Here is a 24,142-nt window from a genome sequence, read left to right as displayed (position 1 = left end):
TGGAGTAGGTGTTGGCACTTGATACCTAAGGAGGTTTCTGGGACAGGCCTCATAAGGTTGCTTGAGAGGCACCTCCAGTGGTCAGTGTTTCTGAACCTTGCAGGAACACTTTGAACCAGATTGATTTGCCCTGTTTTAATCTTGAATCACTCTTCTATTTGTTGAGCTCAGTCCCAGTCTCCAGTCTATGAAAAGTTCACCAGAACTTAAAATGACTATTTCAGGGAAGTTTTCTCAAGTTTACGACTTGGTGATTACTTTAGGTTTATTTTTGGTTTTGTTAGTTAATTTTTTTAACCTCACTGAGAGTAGACTGATTTATTTCTAAGCTTACTAGAGTCTGTGCTTTACATAGAATTACATAGAATAAACCAGGTTGGAAGAGACCTTCAAGATCATCGCGTCCAACCTATCATCCAACACCACCTAATCAACTAACCCATGTAACCAAGCACCCTGTCAAGTCTCCTCCTGAACACCTCCAGTGACGGCGACTCCACCACCTCCCCGGGCACTCCATTCCAATGGGCAATCACTCTCTCTGTGTAAAACTTCCTCCTGACCTCCAGCCTGAACTTCCCCTGGCACAGCCTGAGACTGTGTCCTCTTGTTCTGGTGCTGGCTGCCTGGGAGAAGAGACCAACCTCTGCCTGTTTACAACCCCCCTTCAAGTAGTTGTAGAGAGCAATAAGGTCACCCCTGAGTCTCCTCCTCTCCAGGCTAAGCAGCCCCAGCTCCCTCAGTCTCTCCTCATAGGGCTTGTGCTCCAAGCCCCTCACCAACTTCGTTGCCCTTCTCTGGACTCGTTCCAGCAAGTCAACATCCTTCCTAAACTGAGGGGCCCAGAACTGGACACAGTACTCGAGGTGTGGCCTAACCAGTGCAGTGTACAGGGACAGAATGACCTCCCTGCTCCTGCTGGCCACACTGTTCTTAATGCAGGCCAGGATGCCATTGGCCCTCCTGGCCACCTGGGCACACTGCAGGCTCATGTTCATCCTACCATCAACCAGCACCCCCAGGTCCCTCTCTGCCTGGCTGCTCTCCAGCCACTCTGACCCCAGAGCAGCAAATATTATTTAGTTAATAACTGTTCCCACATTTGAGCTCAATTCTAGAACAGGCGCCTCTTTTCTCTACAAAGTGCAAAAAAGGCAGAGGGACTCAGCATGTCAGCATTTCTGAGATGCCCAAATGGCAATGTATTCTCAATCCCCTTTGCACCAGGACAAAGTCTGAGGTAGAATTTCCCTGCCAAATATAATTAAGGTTGATATTCCTTGGTCTGTGGATATAGTGGAGAAAGGTCAGAAATAGATTTGTGATGGAAACATAGCTGAACTCTTTACAATGAAAAGATTTTGTTTATAGTTTAGCCTCTATACTGAAGACTGTTTTTCGTAGCCACAAACTCTGATTTTGGTAGAAACATATGGTGTAGGAGCCAATGTACAGTATGATGTACAGTAGGCAATTTGCTGAAGCAGCTCATGTAACCTAAGTGTTCTGTGCCCAAGTGTCTCATTTTTGACACGCTGATCTGAAAAAGTAAAACCAGTTGAGTGATTCACCTCCTTTTGCTTAAATGTCTCTGTACTCACAGGCTTTCCAGTTATTCAGGTGTTGCCTTAACACCAGTGCAGTTCAGACTTCTTCTGAACTTAGAATGAGAATAGTACATGGCAGTTAAAAAAAATAATCTCTAGGTTAATGTAGAATTGCAGAGTTAATTTAGTGCCTTACTGAAGTAAAAAAATAAAATCATTTGGTTAGCCTGGCGCAAATGAAACTTCACATACTCTTGAGACTGAATCCAACAGCTAAGGATTAAGTGGAATGGTAGAAGCTCCCTTGCACTTCTGCCATCCAAAGGTGAAAATCTTCAGAGCTGTTGTCTCATGCAATCAGGTTCCACTGCAGCAGAAAACTGTTGAGATGATGTAGAGTATGTGTTTTTGGTGGTTTAGATAGTGACCAGCAATGGCATAGCAACGTGTATGTAATCTAAACCCCAGTCTCTACATTCTCGCCCCAGATTAGGCAGAAGACATGATACGTATAGCAGTAGCTGGATCAGCCTGGTCACTGCTAGATCCTGCAGAGCCAGCAGATGAAGGAAGAGATCTAACACCAAGACAGACCAATTCTTTAAATTCCTGTTTAAGAATTAATTCTTTGGGTATTCTTACTGTTTGCATAGGGTTGAGGGATTGCAGCAAACAGCAAACCCCTTGATTTTTGGTGAACTCTGATGGATGCATAGACTTAGAAAATGGGGTGATGTCAAATGGGGCCAGTGTCTTGTGTTTTCTTTGCACCTCTTCATCAGTAATAGAATTTCTAGTGGAGATGAGCCTCTCTATAGAACACTGTTGCTAAATAGTGCAGGATCTGCAGTATTTGGCTTATGCTGACCATGACTAGTACCATTTCTTTATTTATGTCTCTGTCTGCATGTCTGCTTACAGTAGTTGGCTTCCAAGCAGTGCTTTTAAGTCAGAGTTAGACCAAGGAAACCAAAAGATGTAGAAACTCATGGATTTTGCAGAGCCCCCAAAGCTCTGAGGTAGGCTTTTGTCAGCTGTAATCAATGCTTTGCGTGGCAGCTTGTGACCATAGTTCCTTGCTTTAAATTGGATTTGAGTTAGGTCATCTAAACTTGCAGGAGCCAGATGTTATAATGTACTGTGCAGATTGCAAATTTGGTTGGAAAGCCACAAAGTTAGGAACAGGGCCTATGCCAGTATTAGTTCATACCTTATGGTCTCATTATGTTCAGTGGAGCAATCTCAAGGTTAATGTTTAGGTTACTTTGTTGTCTGTGATTAGGATCTGAGCATCTAAAGCTGTGAGAGTGCAGTTTACTGCTAGATCCTGCAATCTGAAGAGCTAGGAGGAGGCTTATGTAAAAGTGCTGTTTTCAACAGCTTTTTCCCTCATGGTGGTAGCCTTTGTGGTGTAGGCTTTTTTGCCTCAAGCCGCTGTGGTAAAATAGGTATAATTATGGAATCCAGAATTGTGACCTAATTGCAAAACCAAAATAAATGATAGGACTTATCTGAGTTGTGAGAGACTCTAGAGATTAAGAGGTTCCTTATTTGCTTAATTCTGTCCAAATGGCAACTGTTTTTCCTGATGTTTAGGTATTTCAATGTAGTGATGGCAGGTGCTGACAAAAATCAGTATCCTACTGAGAATGCTTTGAGTCTGAGGTTACAGATAAAAAGAAACATTAAATCAATCACTTATGCTCTCCATGATTCACATAAATTAAAGACAATGCATACTTCCTCCCAAAGCAGACTTGTGCTCTGACAGTATCATAGCGTAAAACTTCTGGCAGCTATGGTAAATGATGTGGGGAGGTGCTATATGTGTTTGTCATGTTACACAATGTGGTTAGCTAGCTTTGGCCAGAAGTAAGTACTATGTTTTTCAAGAGGGACAAAATGTCACTTAATTTTGTACAGCTGCAGCACTAATTGGTTTGCCAGATACTGCATCTTTGCCTGTCTTGGAGAAAAGGAGTAAAAATAGATGAAACTTAATTAAAAGAATTCCAGTCAATGACTGGATAATAAACAGCTATGTAAGGAAATTGAACAAACTCTTCTTTGTTTCTTTTACCCAGTCTTCTTTATTCCTGAAAGCAGTATATAAGGAGCTGTACTTCATAAATGTGTGCTGGGAGCTAGCTAGAGCATAGTCAGATGTGCTGAGAAAAACACGTTTGTTTGTCACTGGTGTATTAATGCATTTTAAATGCAACTCTTTGTTTCCAGGCCTTTTTGCAAATGTGCAATCTGCCAATCCGGGTGGTTTGCAGGGCCAATGCCGAGTACATGTCCCCATCTGGTAAGTGTGGCCTTCATTTAGATTACTACGTTATACCTCCATTTTGATACCATGGCAACTATGCCTTGTCTTGCTGATAAGTCGGTCAGTGCTGCTGTGTGTGGGTTGCCTTCCCTCCTCCTCTCCAACCTAGTCTCTCCTCTGCAAACAATTAAAATGGTCAAATGCAAAATAACATCGGCACAGTGCATAACCGTGCCTGTGAACGCAGTACCTATGGAAAGCACTCTGACACTTCAGGGGCCTGATGGGTAGCCCTCTCACAAAGGCCTCTCAGTGGTTGTGTCTTGAAGCTGACTTGCTTTATTCTGCATCCAGGGAATATTCCAGTGAATGTTGTTATGGTTTTTTCCATTGCTGGAGTGTGGCAACACTGGAGAGAGATTATTTTCTTAGCTTGTCTGGGAGATGATTGCCAGGATGATGATATAGAAGACCAAAGAGTGCATTGTCACTGTGCAGGGTGACTGGTGATTTAAAATCTTCCTTTGATCCATGAGACTATCTAAAAATGTCCAGAGGACAGCTTCAGAAGGTTGCCTAAAAATCAGAGAATTGCTGAGTGGATGGCACTCAGTCTGGCAGTCCTCACACTCTCCCACATTTTTGTTGTATGAGGAGGTACTTACTTACTGAGTACCTGGCTCTGACTGATGACTGCCACATGGAAGTGCCTGTCAGTACATGTCTGCCAGCTGTATGGGGTCTGCTGCTCCTATGAATATTTTGGTTAAAGCAGTGCAATTACACTGTTTTAAAAAAAACAAAACACATTTGCTTGGCAGCAGAGAAAAGATGACAAAATTTGGAAGCATGTGAATTATTTATTAGTAAATAAAGGTAGTTTTGAAATGTGGAATCTATGCACAGAGGAGCATGTTCCCTGCATGGAGGAGAATTTTGCATGTGCAGGAGTAGGACTAGGGATAGCTGCATGCTCTCACTTCTCTGCTACTCACACCCTGTGTCCATGCCTAATGGCATCTGAGGTTGTAATTTTTGTCTGAACATTTCCTTCTGTTGAAAACAAGGAGCACAAGAGGGAAAATGACACTGCTGCAGCTGTAAAATTTTGCCCTTATTCTTGAAGTCATTATTTTTATTCACTTGCCCCATTTCCTGTCTTTATATTTGTTCTTTAATGATAATTCAGACAAGGTTTTATTTTTTTCTTTTCCCTCCCCACCACCCTCTGTCTTACAGCGTTCTGGGGGGAAGGTTATTTACCTCCTAGTTGTAATGATGAAACCCCTTCTGAGGAAGTCAAAACATGTTACCAAATTATTGTCTTGGTCTGTGAAGTATGACTGAAACCACTGAATTCTGCAGCACTGAGCAATTTGTGCTTTCTTCCACAACATGCTGTGTGTGGATGCAGATGATGCCTTTGTTGGTGTGATGCACTTCATTTATTACCCTAAGGCTGATTGAGCCAGTGAGAAGTGAGTCATGATAAAAGCCATGACTGAATCTGCTGTTATTATGAGCAGTATTTGAGCCAGGCCAACAGTGGGTTTTTAGTGTTTCAGTGAGAAGAGTGAATGTGTTGCTAATAACATATTTGGAGTCAGGCAGGTACTGGTCTTTGTCTTTGGGCTGTCTGTTGAGAGCAGAAATTGCCCACAGTAAGAAGCAGGAAGGTAAAAGGGTGTTGTGCCCCACTGCACTGGGTAGACTTATTTACTGCCTTTAGGCTTGAGGATGTTTTCATTAATTCACAGAATTACAGAATATGTCTGATTGGAAGAGACCTCATCTAGCATTTTACCTGCATTTTATGAATTATTTCAGCCATGTGAATAATCCTGAAAGATTTTGTCTTAAATACAAGGTTAATGTTTATCAGTTGCACCTGGATGGAGATTTGCAGGATGAGAAATCTGGAGAAGGAGCTCTCAGCTTCACATGCTGAGAACTGAGAAAAGGGATAGACATAAAACAACTTCTCTCATGCTTCATGGCTTACTGTAACAGTACTTCCTTTTTTATCTCTGCCTGCCTTAAAGATTTGTCTTGGTTCTGTGTGTAAGAAAAGTTACCAAGCAGGGAATGTGGTAGAGTAGAGCTCATTGTACCCTGACAAGTTCTACCAGTGACACAATTATTTCCCGGTCTTCTTTTGAGAACTAGCTGTTTATAGCCCTGCTCCATGCCAGACCCTCCGGGCTCAGCCTCATAGATTGAGTGTTGAGCCTTTCTAATATTAAGTTTTAACCCCATTTTGCTTTCATGATGAAGAAGCTCCTTCTTCCTCCCAATACCTAGAGATTGTGAAGCTGTGCATCTCATAATGAGGACTTCTTCCTTGACCCCAGGGCCACACAGGCTTGAAAATGCCAGCTCGGAGCTGGAGAGTGAAGACGAGGGCAGCCAGCAGGAACTGGCTGGCCCATTTGTTGGAAATCTGAAGGACCAGAGGAGGGAGAGTTGAAATCCTGCCTTGCTGAGTGTGCATTTGCACTTCCCTCTGTGTGCTTTCCTGGGCACAGTGCCACATCTCCCATTGTTGTTTCAGCAGCCTTTTCCCTGCCAGTGGGTTAGAAGTAAGGGTGGGAACGTGTTGTGTTGTAAAACTAGCCAAGGGCTGTGTCTGCTTTCCTGGGATTTCCCAGCTGTACTTCAGAGAAACACTGAAGTCTTTCCAGAAAAGCAAAATCCATTAATAAAATACAAGTCTATAGATCTCCCTCAATAGTGTTGAAATACACAGCTGCAAGTGCTGCATGTGGAAGAGGTTCTGGAGGTGGAAGATCAGGAGGAAGATGTTTATTATTACAAACATTTGCTGGGTGAACTATGTATGCTAGAGCTTTATCTGCTCTCATTTGAAAAAAACCAAATCCACTGATGTTCAGCTGTACCTGCAATATTGAATTGCTTTGAAATTGTAAATGATGTTTTACAGGTATAAAACTGCCTTACTAAAGTATGCTGCTTGTTTTACAGGCAAAGTGCCCTTTATTCACGTGGGAAATCAAGTAGTATCTGAACTTGGTCCCATAGTCCAGTTTGTAAAAGCTAAGGTAATAGTACATTGCTTTCATCAGTTAGTGAACAGCATGTTAATCTTCTTTAACATTGTGCTGATTTGGTGTGCTCCTCTGGAATGTCACTTAATTTGTTAGAACCGTGTAGAAATCTAGTGCCGTTTTAAGTGGAAGATATCCTGGAATGGGAGTTTGTTGAAGCGGAGATGTTTTTCTTTGTCACTGACTCAAATTCTGGGAGTACATTCTATGTAGGATAGCTGCATACCACTTCCAGTTTTTGGGACTACTTTCCTGTGTGCCCTGTCTGTGGGCCTCAGAGCTCTTAAATAACTGACTGGTTTAAACCCTGAAGCATCACATACTGTTCAAATTTGCCTTTGCTACACCCCCTTATATTTAAAAAACACTTATCAACTGCCTAGTGAAAAAGCTGTATGACAGATGTAATTTGTGTCTCTCTTTTGTTGTAGAGATACACTAACCAAGAGGCTGTGTGCTGAAACTATGTTCATCTACAACTGATAATAGTCTACATTTCTTGTAGATCAGCTATGTTACATTACCATGATTTAATTCTAAAGGGTACTGTATGTAAAAATTGCTTATGTAATTTGTTACAGAATGATGTAAGAGATCAGGATCTGAGCCAAACCTCATTGACTTAGAGGTCCTTGGGTCAGGAATTGCTGAGTATTCCAATATTCTTTCTTACATGTGTGTCTTTTTTTTCCCATTAGGGCCATTCTCTCAGTGATGGGTTGGATGAAGTCCAAAAAGCTGAGATGAAAGCCTACATGGAATTAGTCAATAATATGCTCTTGACAGCAGAGGTACAGCAAGTCACAGTAACTCCACATGTTTACATAAGTGACTATAGGCAAGAAAGCTTTACGATTTTTCCCTGTATTGGACATACTGCTTGTTCTTAGATTAGATTGTGAAATTTCAGGTGAAAGGAGGCAGGAATAAATTTTCTGTACCCTACGGACTGCTTGCTGAAATAGTCCTGTAGGCAAAAGCCTATGTATGATTCCCCTCACTTAACTGAAGTGTGTCATGTTGCTGTAGAAATAATGGAATGTAAAATGCCAGTGGTTCCTGGAATCTTAGCTCAACCCATGGCTGGCCAGGCACCCTGTTTTCACCTACAGTGTATGTGCTTACATGCCTGGTGGGAGGCTGGGATCCCTGAAGTTTGTGTTGGTGGCTGGTTAACATGACACAGCTCAGCATGAGAACCATGATGGAAACGCTGGCAAGGTGCAGGTGCCGAGGAGCTGAGGGTTGGTAACCTGTGCCCTGAGTTGTGTGCAGCATGGGCAGTGGGAGCAGGCCTTTGGTCTTGGCTTGGTCCTGGTACTGGTGGAAGTAAGGACCAGCACCTGGGCTTTTGCCTTACAGTTCTAATTTCTTTTCTACATTCAGAAGCCTTAACAGAAGGAATATAGAAACGTCTACTAGGGAGAAATAATTGTCTCTGTATTCTCCTTTATTAGGAAGTTTTAGTAAGTGTTCTTTCTGTTCCCAGCTCTATCTCCAGTGGTGTGATGATGTTACAGTAGAGGAGGTGAGTGGTTCTGCAGCATTTATTTTAATTAAAATTTAATGAGAAAACACTTCTGCTTGCAATTGCAAGTCCCTACTCATAAATGAAACATTGGGTTTTATACCATTAATGATGCAGTCTTTTCACTGTAATTTCACTTGCCTGTACGTTTTAGGAAGCTGCATCATTACTGGTGGTGGCTGACTGCAGAAGGGGTATGGGTTTGGTGCCTCTGAAGTGGCAGTTTTCAGTGGCTGTGCTGCAAATCATGCACACTGCACAAACTGAAATACTGATAGAAATACTTGCACATTAGCTACTTGTGTGCAGAGGTATCTGTATTTTCCTATGTGGTAACACAGTGTCTTTCTGTGTGTAAACAAAGATTACTCACCCGAGGTATGGCTCCCCTTACCCCTGGCCTCTGAACCGCATTTTGTCCTATCAGAAGCAGTGGGAGGTAAGGCGAAAGATGAAAGCCATTGGATGGGCTGGAAAGACACTTGAACAGGTCAGTATGAATAGTGAAGCTTATTTAGTTACCCTGGTTTATTTTATTTATTTATTTTTAAAGGCTCTGGAGAATAACACTTTCTTGAAACAGATTTTGGAAAAATTGTATATTCTGTACTTAAAACATTATCTGGAGTCACTTGGGGATGTCAGTTGATGAAAAACTGAACATGAGCTGGCAATCTTCACTTGTAGCCCAGAAGGCCAACCTTGTCCTGGGCTGCATCAAAAGAAGTGTGACCGGCAGGATGAGGGAGGTGATTCTGCCCCTCTACTCTGCTCTTGTGAGACTCCACCTGTAGTACTGTGTCCAGTTCTGGTGCCCCTGGCAGAAGGGCATCAAACTGCTGGGGCAGGTCCAGAGGAGGGCCATTTACACAGACAGGCTGTGTGACTTGGGGCTGTTTGGCCTGGAGAAAAGAAGGTTCTGAGGAGACTTTATAGCAACTTTCCAGTACCTGAAAAGGGCCTACAAGAAAACCATGAATGGATGTTTTACAAAGGATTGTAGTGATAAGACAAGAGGGAATGGATTGAAGCTTTAGGAAGGTAGATTTAGACTAAGTATTAGGAATAAATTCTTTACAGTAAAGGTGGTGAGACACTGGAACAGGTTGCCCAGGGAAGTCATTGATGCCTCTTCCTTGGAGATGTTCAAAACCACAGAGGATGAGGCCTTGAGCAACCTGGTCTAGGGGCAGGTGCCTCTCTCTGTGGAAGGCAGGTTTGAAACCAGATGATCTTTTAAGGTCTCTTCTAACCCAAACCATCCTATGAATCTATGAAAATTAAGTGCAGCCTCATGGGGTGGGAGGAAGGATGTTTTACCTTGTATAGCTCTAGTGATGTAGGCTGTAGTCCTGAAAATAGGTTGTTAGGCTTTGCAGGATTGCAGCTTCCCTCGTCAGAGGTCCTAAAAAAAAAGCAATGGAGTTTTGAGGTATAAGTTAGTACCTCTCGTGAAACTAAGTTATAAATGTTATGGGAAGCACTTTATGAGAATAGCCTTCTATAAAATGTTTGATGAAGTAAGACTTAGCAACCTGCCTACTGAGTAGGTTTGACTGACTTTTAACAGCTTCCAACATCGTCTGCTCCTTGTTCCCACCATCAGCACAACTAGAATAAGAAAGTTGTTTTTTTCAGTGTTGGTATTTCCTGACATTATGGATCTTCTGTCTCTTGTGTGTTTTTGATAGGTGCTTGAAGATGTTGACCAGTGTTGTAATGCTCTCTCCCAGAGATTAGGAACACAACCATATTTCTTCAATAAGCAGTAAGTTACTCCTTACTGAAATGCTACATCCAGGAATGTGAGAGAGATGTATGGAAAAGTTCTGGTTTCATGCTGCATGATTAGTTGTGGAAATAACAAATGAGTGACTGGAAGAGAAACAGGACATTTCAGAAATAAATAATTAAAGGTTTTAAAAGTAGTATGTCTGTAAGTTTATGTATTTTTTTCTGCTTATGATTTAGTTTTATTCCTGCTTGCCTTTTCTACACAGTCTACCACAACTTAAGCAGGCTACAAATGTACAACTTTATGCAGTTAGTTCCTTCTTAAAAATGATATACTTAAAGCTTTACTTGTATTTCTTGGGTAACATTCTCTAGTAGGTACAGGGAAGTGAATGCATATCACACTGTCCTCACCAGGACAGCTCATCTTAACTTCAACACCAGGGGCAGTTCTGAACTAGCATGAGGGTGCCTGTGAGTTGAGAGCTGGGTGAGAAGCTAGCTTTGTTTTAACAAAGGATGAGTTGCAAAGTGAAAACTAAGATTCACGTTGCTAGGGGAGAAAAAAGGAACAACCTGACCTTCATGGGATATCCTCTTGCTTTCACCAGTTTCTTCCAGCTGCAAAACACCTTCTTGTCACCTTTTTTTTCTTTCCTCCTTTTAAGCTTTTTTTTCATCCTTTAAGCTTTTCAGCTGTCTGAAATACTGCTAATAAAGTATGTGTTCATAGTCCAGTGTTTGTCAACCTGTGACTTCTGTGAGTCTGTAGGAGGTAAATAAGAAAACCAGCTTGTTGTTGACAACTATGAGTTATACAAGGGTCCACATCTCCACTGGAGAGTTCTTAGTGATCCACAAATAGAAAGGCAAAAAGTTGATCAGTTATAAAACCCTCATGCTGCTTACATTGAATACTGGTAAAGAAGGATTTAAAAGTTATTAATGTATTTGGAAAAAAATTAGCTTTATGTCCACTTTGGCTATTCATCTGCGGAGGTCGAAGATGACAATTCAGAAGGCTGGTAGCTAAAATAAGGAAAAAGTTCAGTAGCCCACTGTTTCCCGAAACACTTGTTTTCTTCTGTGTAGTTGCCTTTTAAAAAAGAGATGTGTCCTGCTGCTCCCATCCTGGAGCTCCTTTTCTTACTGGTTGAATAGTTCCTGACTCTCACGAAGCACACGCCAAGCACTGTAAAGGCTGTTATGCTTCATGTCCCCCTGCCTCCCCCCCACCCCCAATTTATGATATAATAGCTGTATTTTAAATATACATCCACAGAGAAAAGAAGAATCACAGAAGGACCTGGTAAGCATTTGCCTTTGTTACAGAACTAATAGTTTGATATTGGATGAGTAATTCCCCTGCTTCTAAGAAGTAATTCTACATTTGCAAGCCACTGAAAGCAAAGGAGGATGCCGTACTGAGAACTAGCAGTATGCTTACATATTGTATAGAGAGTTTTCATGCATTTGTTAAATTCAGTGTTGCTTGATTTCTTCCCAACTCTTAGATTGCCTGGCTCTCCAAATGTTAGGTAGCTTTTATTTTTTTCCTTGATGAGGACTTGCCTTTCAAAATATCTGCTCTTTTTTTCCCCCGTTTTTGCAGACCAACTGAATTAGATGCTCTGGTATTTGGACATCTGTTCACAATCCTTACTACTCAACTGATCACTGATGAACTCTCTGAAAAAGTGAAGAACTACAGTAATCTCACAGCCTTTTGTCGTCGAATAGAGCAGCAGTACTTTGAGGGTAATGATAAAGACAGCTCTACAACTGTTGCAGCCCGATCTGCTAAGAGGTCCTTACTGAGATAAGGGTGGTGTTTGGTGGTTGCTGTGGATTGCATTTCAGTTTTGGATTTTGTTGTTCAATGAACCGATTTGGAGAACTGAAATGTGTGTTAGCTTTTTGAAGCTGCCAGATCATTCTCATTTTCAGCAAGAAGAAATTCTAAATGCAGTTCTTGTGTTGTAGAATATAGAGTGCACATTTAATCTCAGATGACTGTATGGGCACTTCCATTTTAGTAGCCTGTGTGCTGCTTACTGTAAAGTGACCTTGGATAAATATTGTATCTGTATTAAAAGAAAAAAACAAAAACTGTAGAAGTTTCTCCAATCATTCTCGTCACAAGTGGTGTTGCCCAGTGTTCAGTACTGGGGCCAGTTCTCTTTAATATCTTTATCAATGATCTGGATGAGGGGATTGAATGCTCCCTCAGTAAGGTTGCAGATGACTCTAAGCTGGGAGGGAGTGTTGATCTGCCTGAGGGTAGGAAGGCTCTACAGAGGGACATGGACAGGCTGGGTGGATGGGTCGAGGCCAGCTGTATGAGGTTTAATAAGGGCAAGTACCAGGTGCTACCCTTGGGTCACAACAACCTCATGCAATTCTATAAGCTTGGGGAAGAGTGGCTGAAAAACTGCCTAGTAGGGAAAGACTGGGGAGTGCTGGTTGACAGCCATCTGAACATGAACCAGCAGTGGGCCCAGGTGGCTAGGAAGGCCAATAGTGTCCTGGCCTGCATCAGGAATAGTGTGGCTAGCAGGAGTAGGGAAATGATTGTGTCCCTGCACTTGGCACTGATGAGGGGACACCTTGACTACTGTGTGAAGTTTTAGGCCCTTCACTACAAGAAAGACCTTGAGGTCCTGGAGAGAGTCCATAGAAGGGCAGTAAAGCTGGTGAAGGGTCTAGAGCACAAGTCTTATGAGAAGCAGCTGAGGGAACTGGGGTCGTTTAGTTTGGAGAAAAAGAGGCAGAAGGAAGACCTCATGGCTCTCTACAACTACCTGAAAGGCGGTTGTAGTGAGGTGGGTGTCCATCTCCATAGTAACAAGTGATAGGACAAGAGGAAATGGCCTCAAAGTGTACCAGGGAAGGTTTATATGGGATATTAGAAGAAACCACTGAGAGGATTTTCAAACAGGAACGGGCTTCCCAGGGAGGTGGTTGAATCACCATCCCCAGAAATGTTTAAAAGCCACACAGATGTGGTGCTAAGGGACATGTTTTAGCATGGTGGAGTTAGATAATGGTTGGACTTCATGATCCTAAAGGTCCTTTCTAACTCAAATAATTCTATGATTCTAAATGCCTTTCTTACTAAGTTTTATATTTATCTAATTAATGTCTGTGTAGTTAATGAGTAGGATCCTGTTGGCAGGACACCTGGAAGACAGTTGCATGGTAAACTAGTTAGAATTATTGAGATGGGAATGAAAGGACTCATTAGAGAGCTTAAGTTTTCCTGTTTCAGCCAAAATTAATTCAGGCACAATAATCCCACAGTAAATGAAGAAATATAACTGTGGTGCTCCAAAACTCTGGCACTGTGGAACTTGTTAAGGGTGAGTTCTGGTCTGTAGGCAAGGACTTGGTCTTTCTTCAAACACATTAAATGCCATCACTGTTCTGCTGCATCAGTTGTACTTGGCACTTTTCCAAAAGCACCAACCACTCCAGGAATGTGGTCATGGCACAAACAGTCTATGTGCACTCGGGACGTCCTGGACACAACTGGGAACCAGCTCAGGCTGCTTGGCTTGTTAGAACCATTGTGTTTTCTAAGTCTGAAATACATTCTTTTGACTATACTCAGTGTCAAAATACTTAATGGCTTGGACTGGTTACAGTCCTAAGATTTTTGTCTGCCATTCCCTTCTCTCTTAACAGAAAACAGCTGTGTGCCTTGGACTGGCTGAGTCTTCCTCAGCTATGTGGCTTATGAACCATTGCTTACTCATTTCTGTTGTCAGCTTGGCTGGGACGACTGAGCTCAGTTCCTACTGCCTGCTTTTTGATACAGGAGTCATACTGGAGTCAAATCCCCTTACACATTGGTCTTGGCCTTTTATCAAATTACCCTTGCCAGGAGAAGAAAATCACTCTTGTCCTTCATTTCAGTCTTGAAGTTTCACATATGTATATTGAATATCTTCTCTAAAACCCATCAGCTCTTGACTGCGCGGTGACAGTTTCTGCTATTGAAGTGGTTGGTAGCTGAGAACCCAGATACTTCTTTCAAACTTGCTTTTCTGCATTCATAGACTTCTGGAGAAAATGGAAAAGAATTCATTGTGGTTTTTTTCTTAATTTGCACTTATTCAAGGCCAAGTAAAGGGGCCAGGTGGCCAAGAAGGCCAGTGGCATCCTGGCCTGCATTAGGAATAGTGTGGCCAGCAGGAGCAGGGAAGTCATTGTGCCCCTGTACTCTGCACTGGTTAGGTTGCACCTTGAGTACTGTGTCCAGTTCTGGGCCCCTCAGTTTAGGAAGGACATCGAGACACTTGAATGTGTCCAGAGAAGGGCAACAAGGCTGGTGAGAGGCCTTGAGCACAAGCCCTATGAGGAAGAGAAGAAGGAGAAGAAGAAGAGGAGGCTCAGGGGTGACCTCATTGCCCTCTACAACTACCTGAAGGGTGGTTGTAGCCAGGAAGGGGCTGGTCTCTTCTCCCAGGCAACCAGCACCAGAACAAGAGGACACAGTCTCAAGCTGCGCCAGGGGAAGTTTAGGCTCGAGGTGAGGAGAAAGTTCTTCACAGAGAGAGTCACTTGTCATTGGAATGTGCTGCCCAGGGAGGTGGTGGAGTCACCATCCCTGGAGGTGTTCAAGAGGAGATTGGATATGGCACTTGGTGACATGGTCTAGTCATGAGGTCTGTGGTGACAGGTTGGACTTGATGATCCTCGAGGGCTCTTCCAACCTTAGCAATACTGTGATACTGTGACTGTCTATTGGTCTGAGTGGCCCTCTAGTAGACAAGGCTGTGTAAGTGCAGTTTGTGGGAGTTTTACTCCTGGGTTGTGTTTTTTTCCTAGAAGATCTCCCATGACTGAAGTACAACAGCTGCACTAGATACAGGAATCAGGCCAGGGAGGCCCATGGCCTGTTTCATGTATAGCAGAACAGTGTGGATGATGATTTTTATTTTTTCCTAGCTTTGAAGCTCAAAAATCCCAAGATCCCAGAGGTTAATTCGGGTGGAAGTTTGGGTGGAGTTTCCTGAAGTTAAGACAAACATTAGATTTCTAACGAAGAGTGTCAGGAGCAGCTGCACCATGGCTGAAGCTATGTCCTCTGAATATGTCCCACCAGGTACTGCAGGAGTCACTCAACCAAACCTATATATTAAGTCATAAACGCACTCACAACGACAAGCAAATAGACATTAGCGAGTCTGAACAATGTACTTGCCCATGGTGGTTTGCTTCTTGCAGTTGTTTTGTTCCACAAATGAATAGCTTCAAGTGGAGGTGCTCAAGCTGACCTTAATGCTAGCTGGAAAGCAGCAGATGCATTCCTTGCCTGGTAGACCTAAAACAATGGGACACAGTCCGGGTGAAAACATGACTGCTCTCCTATTCCCAAGATGCTTCTGTTGGCATTGTGGAAGCTACTAATTTTGCTCAGCACAGTTACCTAGTTGTGCCTGTGATGAATTTTGTTGTCTGCTCCTATGTGGTGTCACCCACTCCAGATGTTGTGGAGGTCTAGTTTGCCTGACGAGCACATCATTGTTATGTATGGCTAAGCTATGGATGTCAGGTACTCTTGCCACTGCATGTGCAGCATAGAAGATGGAGCAGCCATCCTGCTCCACCACAGATTGCAGCAAAACAGCTTGTGATTTGAAGGTGGCCCGGATTGCAGCCATGGTTACTGTATAGAAATGTGTCCAGCTCTTGGGACCCTCTGGCTTTTGTGTCCCTCTGGGGAGGTTGTGATGCTACATTTTATGATGTTGTGATGATATTTCAGGACAGATGTTATGCAAAAGAACTTTATTGGTAACAACTTTTACCAGTATACATCACTCTTCACATATCAGTTAATAAAAAGTATAATTCCGAGTAGTGTTAATGAGATACTGATCTGCTATTTTCTCTGCCTTTTATATCCCCTTCTCCCTGAAGAAAGGAAAATAACCTGGCATTCTCCTGCTTCTCAAATGTACTTAAAGCTCAGTGTTGTGGGAAAAAAGAGCCTAGCGCAGACCTGCACATGGAGAATGCTGCTGAGCTGCACTTAATGATGCCTCTTAGGATCAGCTGTGCTGCTAGAAAATGCTTCATTTCCTGTGGCTTTCTTTCTCCACAAGCAGAGTGCAGCTCCAATGGCTCTCACAACAATTAGCACCCACTTGTTCTTCAGGTTTGAAGTTTTTTGCATTAGTCAGGTTGAGAAATTCATGGTATTAATCATGACTGAAGTTGTTATTTATCACCTGCTGGGTGAGAAATAATAATTTTGGCACTACTGGGGCAGCAGGCCAGAAGTACCAAATTAAGTAAAACATCTAAACACTAGCAAGGATCATTTCTCTGATTAATGAATTGTTACAAAGAAAAAGCGCTACTCCTTATCTGATCTTAGGATAAAAGTAGGAGTTGGAAGTAGAAAACGTTAGCAAAGTCAGACTATACACAGATGTGGTTTGAAACTTGCTTGGTTGATCGCTCTTGTCATTCACTCACTGCTAACATGCATTCATCTGTGTCAGAGATTTGCAATACTTGGCTGGCAATCTCAACTCCAGCTTTGTAAAAAAGTAGCACTTGGCTGGGAGCTCAAGGCCCATTGTGTAATCACCTCAGAAGAAACACTCACATGACTTTAACCTTCTAAGGCTTGTCTGGGCTGGAAGGTTTTGCCCATAGGAACAGTTACCAGCCTGGCAAAACACCATTGTGTGAAAGCAATAATAGGGGTGCAGGAAACAAAATCAGCAATGTCAATAAATTAAAGCTTGCACCCAGATAACTGTATGCATACTGGGGCCATTAGTCACCTATGTAATTAAAAGAGCCTCTGAATATCAGCCACCTGATCAGAATCATTTCACATGCAAAGACAAAAGAAGGCTGGCCTACACAGAAGTGGTTATGTTGAAACAAAGTCTGCATGTGCTGTCGCAACCCTAAGCCACCAAGTCACTGTGACATAGCACATCATCTTCCTGCAACACCGCTGTGGGGAGGTGAGGAGCTGACTGCGTAGCAAGGCCAACAGAAGTGGAGATTCTGGGTTCATAAGTGACATGTAACAACTAACTGTTAGCCTTCAATGTGGTTGAAGAACTCAGGCTGGGAGAGAATTGTCATCACTGAAAGCACACAGAAACGTTGGGTCCAGCTTTGGTTAATGAGGCTTACAAGAAAAAAAAAAGAAAAATAGAATTTTAGAGATGTTTCTTGCTTCCAATGAATTCATTTGTGGGAAAGAAGGCACAGGCTTTTTCCATAGAGAGCATCAACCATTCCAATATATTACAGCAGTGTTCAGGTATGGTACTAAGTGAGGTGAAGAGCTTCCTACTGTTGACACAGACAGACTGCCCCTGCTGACATCTGTGGCAGCCAAAGTGACTCCTGTCTACTAAGCCATGCTGACTTGAAATAGTGAGCTGACATGAGAGGTCAGCATGACCTCATGCCTCTCCTATTTGGCTTAATCTTGACAGTAACATAGTTTGTCAATAAAGAACGTTTTGTAAGCAAGGTTTATGTCACATAAATTCTCTCTTCTAGATTTCCCCCCTCCCCTAGAAGTTTATCATGATTTAAGAAGAAAATTAGGGGTCTTAAGAATGTAGGGCATGATGATCACCTTGCCTACAAGCACTGCTCAAATCATTGGTCTTTCAGGGTTTGTGACCTCTGTTCAGTTACAAACAAGAATGAAAAATATGATCATTCATAGAAAACAAAAGCAGCTGCAGAGGGCTTGTTGCAAACAAAAGACCATTTTCCTAACCTAAGTAGGCAGAGGGTATCTGAATGAACCTTGTCGTAGGTGCTGTGGGGATGAACCAGTGCAGTTTAGCCATCATAAATACTCCAGAGCTAGAAAGGAGGCCAGTTATCACCCAGCTAGTCTGGTCAAATTATTACATGACTCAGTTCCCAGAGCATCTTCCAAGTTCGTCTTCTCTCAGCATGAATTTACACCTTCTTCCTAGCAAAGATTTGTAAGCAACTAGTCCACCTCCTTAGTTGTACATCTTAGGTTGTCTCTGTCATCCTCTCCTGGCTGGCAGCAGTTTTTCCCTCTCTACTTTGAGCTATGGAGTACAATTTTTGGCCAGATTTTCTTGACTTTGAAGCTATTTGTTGCTGGTCACACCATTCTCTCACTGCTGCAATAACATTTTTGTCACTGGTGCATAGGGCTATGCCTGAGAGTATCTTGTGAAAATTACCCTTCATCTCTCAGATGTTACCATTAGGACTGCTTAGATTAAGAGCTGTCCACTTTCTCTTCTTGTCAAGGCAGTAAAAATTTCTCTCTAAATCCACTGCTTTTTTAAACCCAGTTCCTGTAAATTCCTCTCTGAAATTCCTTTGCAGTTTTTGTCAGCTCCCTCCCTCAGAAGTGCATGGCATCTTGATCTACGATGCCTCCTAGCCAAGAAGTATATAGCTGAGATTACTGCCTATCTCCGTGATCTCTTTCATTTGCAGCTTTTAGTCTGTGTCGTGGCATGTTTAAAGAACCAGTTGATGAAGATCAGTAGTTTGGGGGCATTATGGGAAGAGTACTACTTAAATAAAGTTCTCTCCAGCATATTTTATTGTAGGTTATAACATTTTGGAAAAGGCTGGTAGGTTTCTGTGTGTGCGCATAAAGATCAGAGACCCACTGTGACTTGTGTGTTTACATGCAGGCATGAGTGGAAAGGTCTTGCTGTTATGCCAAAGCACACTTGTAGCAAAGCCTAAAAATACTGCTGGGGAAAGTGCTGCCTGTCATCTGATGGAAATGCTTTTGACACACAGATGACAGCTCCTGCAGACTTGTTTCTATGGAGGCACTTCCATTTGGTTCAGTGCATCTTCCTGGGGCCTGTCCTGCTGCCTCTTCTCCCTGACATCCTTTCATAATCCCTCTGTCTTTGCTGCTGCTTCAGGATCTTCCTGCACTAGAAAAGGCAGGCGCTTACTCTTAGGAAAGGTTTGTGGACTGCATTTCTCCCTCTGCTTTGAAAGAGATTCCTTGTGCCAGTAAAATCACTTTAGTATGAACAGAGAAACCAGCATGCTTTCTGGGGTTTGTTTAGGCAGAGAGGAGCATCCTGCAGGCTGACCACCTTCTGCTCCACGTAGCTATACTGAGTCCAAATGCTACTGCCACAGGAAACACATTGCGTTTCCATAAACTATGGTGCCTAAAATCTGCTTTTCTAACTTGCCACAAACAATTCTGACAATAAAGTAATTATTGTTATTTTTTTTTTCTTATAAGTTTGAAAAAAAATCAACACTGGAAAAAAGGAGAGTAATATTAAAACTCATTTGGATAAGGCACTACTCCCAAATTTTGTTGGCACTTTTGTATTATAGTAATAACAAATTATCAATATAAACTGTGCTTTACTGAGAAGCAGGCTGAGAAAAGCTTGGAAGGGCAAGAAGCAGATTCCTCACTCATGAAAGTGTTAAAAATGCAAAACACTTAAATGACACTTCCAAAAGAAGAAAAACTGGTGGTAATAAGAAAAGGAATTACCTTCCAATCCTTACATCAGCTCTGAGTTTCTAAGTATATTGCTCTCTATCTCTTGCACTGAAGTCAAAAGAAATTTTTTGATGCATCCCATTTTAAATGTGACTGATCTGCAATCAAATGAGTAGTTTCTAGCCAAAGATTATGAAATACTTGGCAAACAGCCAACTGGATGAGTCAGAAAAACCTGCCTCAAAGAATAGTAAGTCAATCAACAGCGATTGCAAGTAATCTATCCCAAATGTGAGCAAGGCAAGATCTAGAGCAGGAGGCCGGTTTCCCAGCTCCTTACTCCAACCACCACACTGCATACTTTGCTGCTTTTTTAACCATAACAGCCTCTGAAAATCGCCCTTCAAAGGCACTTCTTGGTAGTAACAAATGAACCATCAAAACCTGAACAAAGGACCCAGCAGCTGAGATGATGAAACTTAACAAATAGAAATGATGAAGATTGCCTTGTCCTCTGCTTATTTCCAAAAGAATAAAGCACAGGTCATTTATAAAGCCTTCCCCCTTTCCTGCTCCTTTACAGCCCCTTGGGAGTCACTCAGGAGACAGCACCACTTTCCTCTGCTTCCCCATCTTTAAAATACATTTCATTCCAATTTTCAAATTGCTAGTTTGTGGTGCTAAATCTCTACCCACACTAATTTCTCCAGGTCAGAATCTGACCCTGATTTGAACAAAATCTGGAGTAAAATATTCACACCAGAATGCTTTTGCCTTGCTGCATGTCAGATGCCATCTTCCTGCAAATGTTTCACACACCTTGGAGTGCAGCTTGTGGAACTGATGAGGTGAAGAGCACTGCAGAGCAGCTCTGTGCTGGTAATCACAGGACTGAAGAAACACATACATCATCTGCCACATAGGTTGGCATTTCAAGTAAAAAACCTTCACAATGTGTAAGATGTTGGACAAATGATGGCCATATGCATGTTTGTCTCTGTGCAGATGTCTTTGCATTCTCAGCTAGGAAAAAGCTGAGGTAGGCTTTTTTGCAGACAGTTTAATATTAGTGACATGGTTTATGTCCTCTGCAAAAAAAATAATGGAGGATAAGGTGACATAATTTATTTGCAAATCGTTTGACATATGCAGGGCATTGTCCTTGCAATAATCACCATCAGTCTGTCAGTTTAAGATATGAACTGTGCCACTGCCATTTTATATCATTGTGTTAAGCTTTCGCATGGTGTAATTTTACAGATTTGTTCTTTGCAGAACTCTGTGACACAAATCAAATTGTATTATTGTTTAGTCATGTGCTGTGTGGAGCACTTCCCTGCAATTAGGGGCAGAGGTGTGTGTGGGGGTGACGAGGAGCAAACAAACAGTCCTAGATAAGAGGCAGCTCCACAAAAGTTAGGATATTTCCTAGATGCCATTACTCAACTTTCATTGTCATTATTCAAGGCAAGGGGAATTATTTAAATTCATGCCAGCATCAGTTGCTGGCTGTGTGAACAAAGTGAGCACTGGAAAGCACCATACTGACAGATCAATTTAAAACACCCTTGTCTGGTTCGTTTCTCTGTAACAGGCACAACATTTGACTCTTATGAATAATGTGAGTTTTTCTAAAGTAAATATACTGATTTCTTTTCAACTCACAAAAGATCCCTTCAAGACCTGGTAGGTGCCTGTACTACTAACTCTGCTTTCCCTAGACATGCAGAATGGTTCTGGAATAGCGATGAACTCAGCATTGTCTCTTTTATTACAGGCAAACCAGGCAGACCAATTTAAAGAGACCTTTAAAAAGACCTAAAATTCACTCTCTTTTTTTTTTTTTACTAAAGTTTGACATGCACTCACAAGTGTATTCTAAGTACATTTAGTGTCAGATACCTTATATTAATGACCTGAGAAATGTATTAGCATGTAAGTGTGTCTTCACTGGTGAAGGATTCAATAAGAAATGCTGTAATATACATTCAGGAATATCACATTTTTGTGACTTTTTACTGTATTTTGAATAGAGAAACATGACTTGTTTTCCCCTGGGCAAGTTCCCCACATTCAGTTGTCAGCAGAACAGAATCTCTTTGCTTCCAGTGAGCCCTTAAACTAGAAAGATTTATTGCACTTACACCCTTGAAAGAACATATCTTCTTCTTTGAAGGCAGCCATTATCACCATCCCATTTTATATCTTTTCTGATAAGTGCAGGCAGTAAAGCAGATAAACTTCTTGCATACCAATTAAAGACACATGCACACTAAGACACTGTATACTATCAGAGATGCTCAGAGTAATATTCTTCTTAGCAGTAGATATATCTAAGGAGTTTGACTTTTATTATTGTCAGCTTTACACCTCTGACATTTCTAAAAACATGGAGGAAATTAATGAATTCTCACCCAAGACTCTATTGTCTAATCTTGCCCCAGTGCTCATGAATTATGGAAGATGACAGATCAACTGATGTTGTACAACAGGCTATTTTAAAACTGCTCTTTTTAACAAAACCCTGGTCATGCAAAGCTCACTACTGGATTTCATGCAGTCACCTGAAAAAATCTTGGTGTCATGGTAATTGGTACCTTAACTAACTGCCTCACTTCCACACATCCAAGATGTTATGCTCATTTTTATGCACAAAAGGCATGAAAGCCATATCCCTGAACATCAGGAAGACTTTTGAAAAATATTCTCAGGCAGAATGCTGAAGTGCAACCCTAATTCTTGGCAATCTGCTTTGGATTTTTCCATTTTGAAATCTCCACAAACTAAATGAGTGCTCAGTAACAATTTAATGTTCTTAATCACAACCTGCTTCATATGTAACTGCTCCTTTTAATGCCTTTTCTCACCCTTAATGGGGAGACCATGAGGCTTTCTATGAGAAAGCCTTCCCAGCTGCGACTGTTGCCATGACTAGGCTGTAACTACTGAGAGCCACATTAACAACTGCAAGCCCAAGGGTTGTTGCCTCAGCAATAAGGTTTGACTGGGCTGTAAGGACATGTCCCATACCCTATCTGTCCTAGATAGCATGAAGGTGTAAGGAGCCACTCTGTTGTGTTTCTTTCCAAATAAATGAAAAACTCCAAGCATTACCACAGGTAGAAAATGTCTGCCTTGACAGTTTGCTTGGAGGAGCTGTTCGGGCAGCCTGCTGGGCTATTCAGCTGGCCAACGAAGAGCTGCCTTCCCCTTTCCTCTCACAGCTGGAAGTGCTGCAATCTCTGGGCTGTTCCTCAACCACCACACTCCCAAGGAGCTCCACACACTCAGATCCTTTTTCCTTCTGCACCCCAATTTAAATTAAATTAGTGTATTTACTCATGATGTTATTGTTGGGTGGAAAATTAGCTCTCTGTAGTATTATCTGTGAACTTATTTTTACCTCTCCTAAAATCTCACCCAGGGTTTTCCCTGAAGTACAGCGTCTGAGCACATCAATGATTCCCTTGTGCATGGTGGCTGAGATACCAGTTTTCTGCCAGCGTTCCTTTTAGATAAGAAAATGTAGAAAGCAATACATCTCATTCAAAACACCTGAAAGAGCTGAAGATACAGAAATCACTAATCAGTAATTAATACAAATAAAAGAAACAATCTTTCATGTAGGTGATAATAATAACACTCTGGAGTTTGTCCCAATCCATCTTTTTGTCAAATGAAGCACCAGGGAATTCATCTGCAACAATCAGAGTATTTTCAGAGTCTCTGCTGTGATTTGCAACACAGGCTTTAGCCCTGTGTTAACACAGGACTCAGATGAAATAACCAAAGAGAAAGGTTTTCAAATTGATAAGCTAGGCTTTAATAGGAAGAGGAATTCTGCTATACTTTTATACCTACCTTACAAGCCAAATTTCCAAATTAAGAAGCCCCCTTTTCATTTTCTACAGGAATGGCAAAAGCTTGACAATATCCTGTTGCACAAATCCTGGTAGCTCCCTTTCTTCTGTACTAAACCATTGAGAGCAGCTGGAATAAGGGGCTTCTATCCTTCCTCCCACAGAGAAATAGCATCTTCCAGAACATCAGACAATCCCCAAATCCTTTAAATAGCCCTGTATTCGTTATATTTAGTGACAATTACACAAGTGACTTCCTGACTGCTAATATGATTCATTACTCTGCAGCAGAAGCAATACCTCTAATAGACTATGCATTGAGTTGATCCAAAATAGCTGCTGCAGAATAGCTGTTCCTGAACTACTCCATACTAAGCAGAACAGATCATGCTGCCATGGAATTATTTAGCACTACCTCTAAATCTTTATGTAAACTAAATTTCAAATGTGGACAATGGTCTAAGCAACGTTTAATAAGGAGTTTTTAGGAACAATTTGTCTGACAGTTGCCAGGAGGATGTAAGTCCTATGTTAAATTAAACAGTTTGCATTCAATATTTAGTCATCTTACTCCACCATTACCATCACTCTGCCATGAAAAAAAAAGATTATTTTTTTTTCTTCCAAGTAAAGAGAGTAGAAATTGAGTATTTCCAGTCCTGCTAAACCT

The 24,142-nt window shown here is 41.8% G+C and overlaps 1 protein-coding gene and 1 long non-coding RNA gene across 5 annotated transcripts in view; one reads left to right on the top strand and one right to left on the bottom strand.

The window, feature by feature from the left end:
* The window catches only part of MTX2 (metaxin 2), a 37,356-nt gene extending 25,101 nt beyond the window's left edge, over nt 1-12,255 (top strand). For both annotated transcript variants that reach the window (XM_068169837.1, XM_068169838.1), the window contains 7 exons: nt 3,783-3,855; nt 6,802-6,878; nt 7,583-7,675; nt 8,374-8,412; nt 8,777-8,902; nt 10,104-10,180; nt 11,759-12,255. In XM_068169837.1, the coding sequence (XP_068025938.1) occupies nt 3,783-3,855; nt 6,802-6,878; nt 7,583-7,675; nt 8,374-8,412; nt 8,777-8,902; nt 10,104-10,180; nt 11,759-11,969 (696 nt within the window). In that variant the 3' untranslated portion in view covers nt 11,970-12,255. The remainder of the gene's footprint in view (nt 1-3,782; nt 3,856-6,801; nt 6,879-7,582; nt 7,676-8,373; nt 8,413-8,776; nt 8,903-10,103; nt 10,181-11,758) is intronic.
* LOC137458152 (uncharacterized) overlaps nt 8,386-24,142 on the bottom strand; it is an 81,596-nt gene continuing 65,839 nt past the window's right edge. For 2 of the 3 annotated variants that reach the window (XR_010991580.1, XR_010991581.1), the window contains exons 4-6: nt 15,353-15,472; nt 9,733-10,912; nt 8,386-9,373 (exon numbers count right to left, since the gene is read on the bottom strand). This is a non-coding gene — a long non-coding RNA (uncharacterized lncRNA). The remainder of the gene's footprint in view (nt 9,374-9,732; nt 10,913-15,352; nt 15,473-24,142) is intronic. The other variant, XR_010991582.1, reaches the window with a different exon arrangement.

Source organism: Melanerpes formicivorus, unplaced genomic scaffold (genome assembly GCF_026170545.1).
Source record: "Melanerpes formicivorus ecotype bairdi unplaced genomic scaffold, bMelFor1.0.p_v2 SCAF_226, whole genome shotgun sequence".
NCBI classification, from domain to species: domain Eukaryota; kingdom Metazoa; phylum Chordata; class Aves; order Piciformes; family Picidae; genus Melanerpes; species Melanerpes formicivorus.
This window is presented reverse-complemented; position numbering and strand designations above follow the sequence as displayed.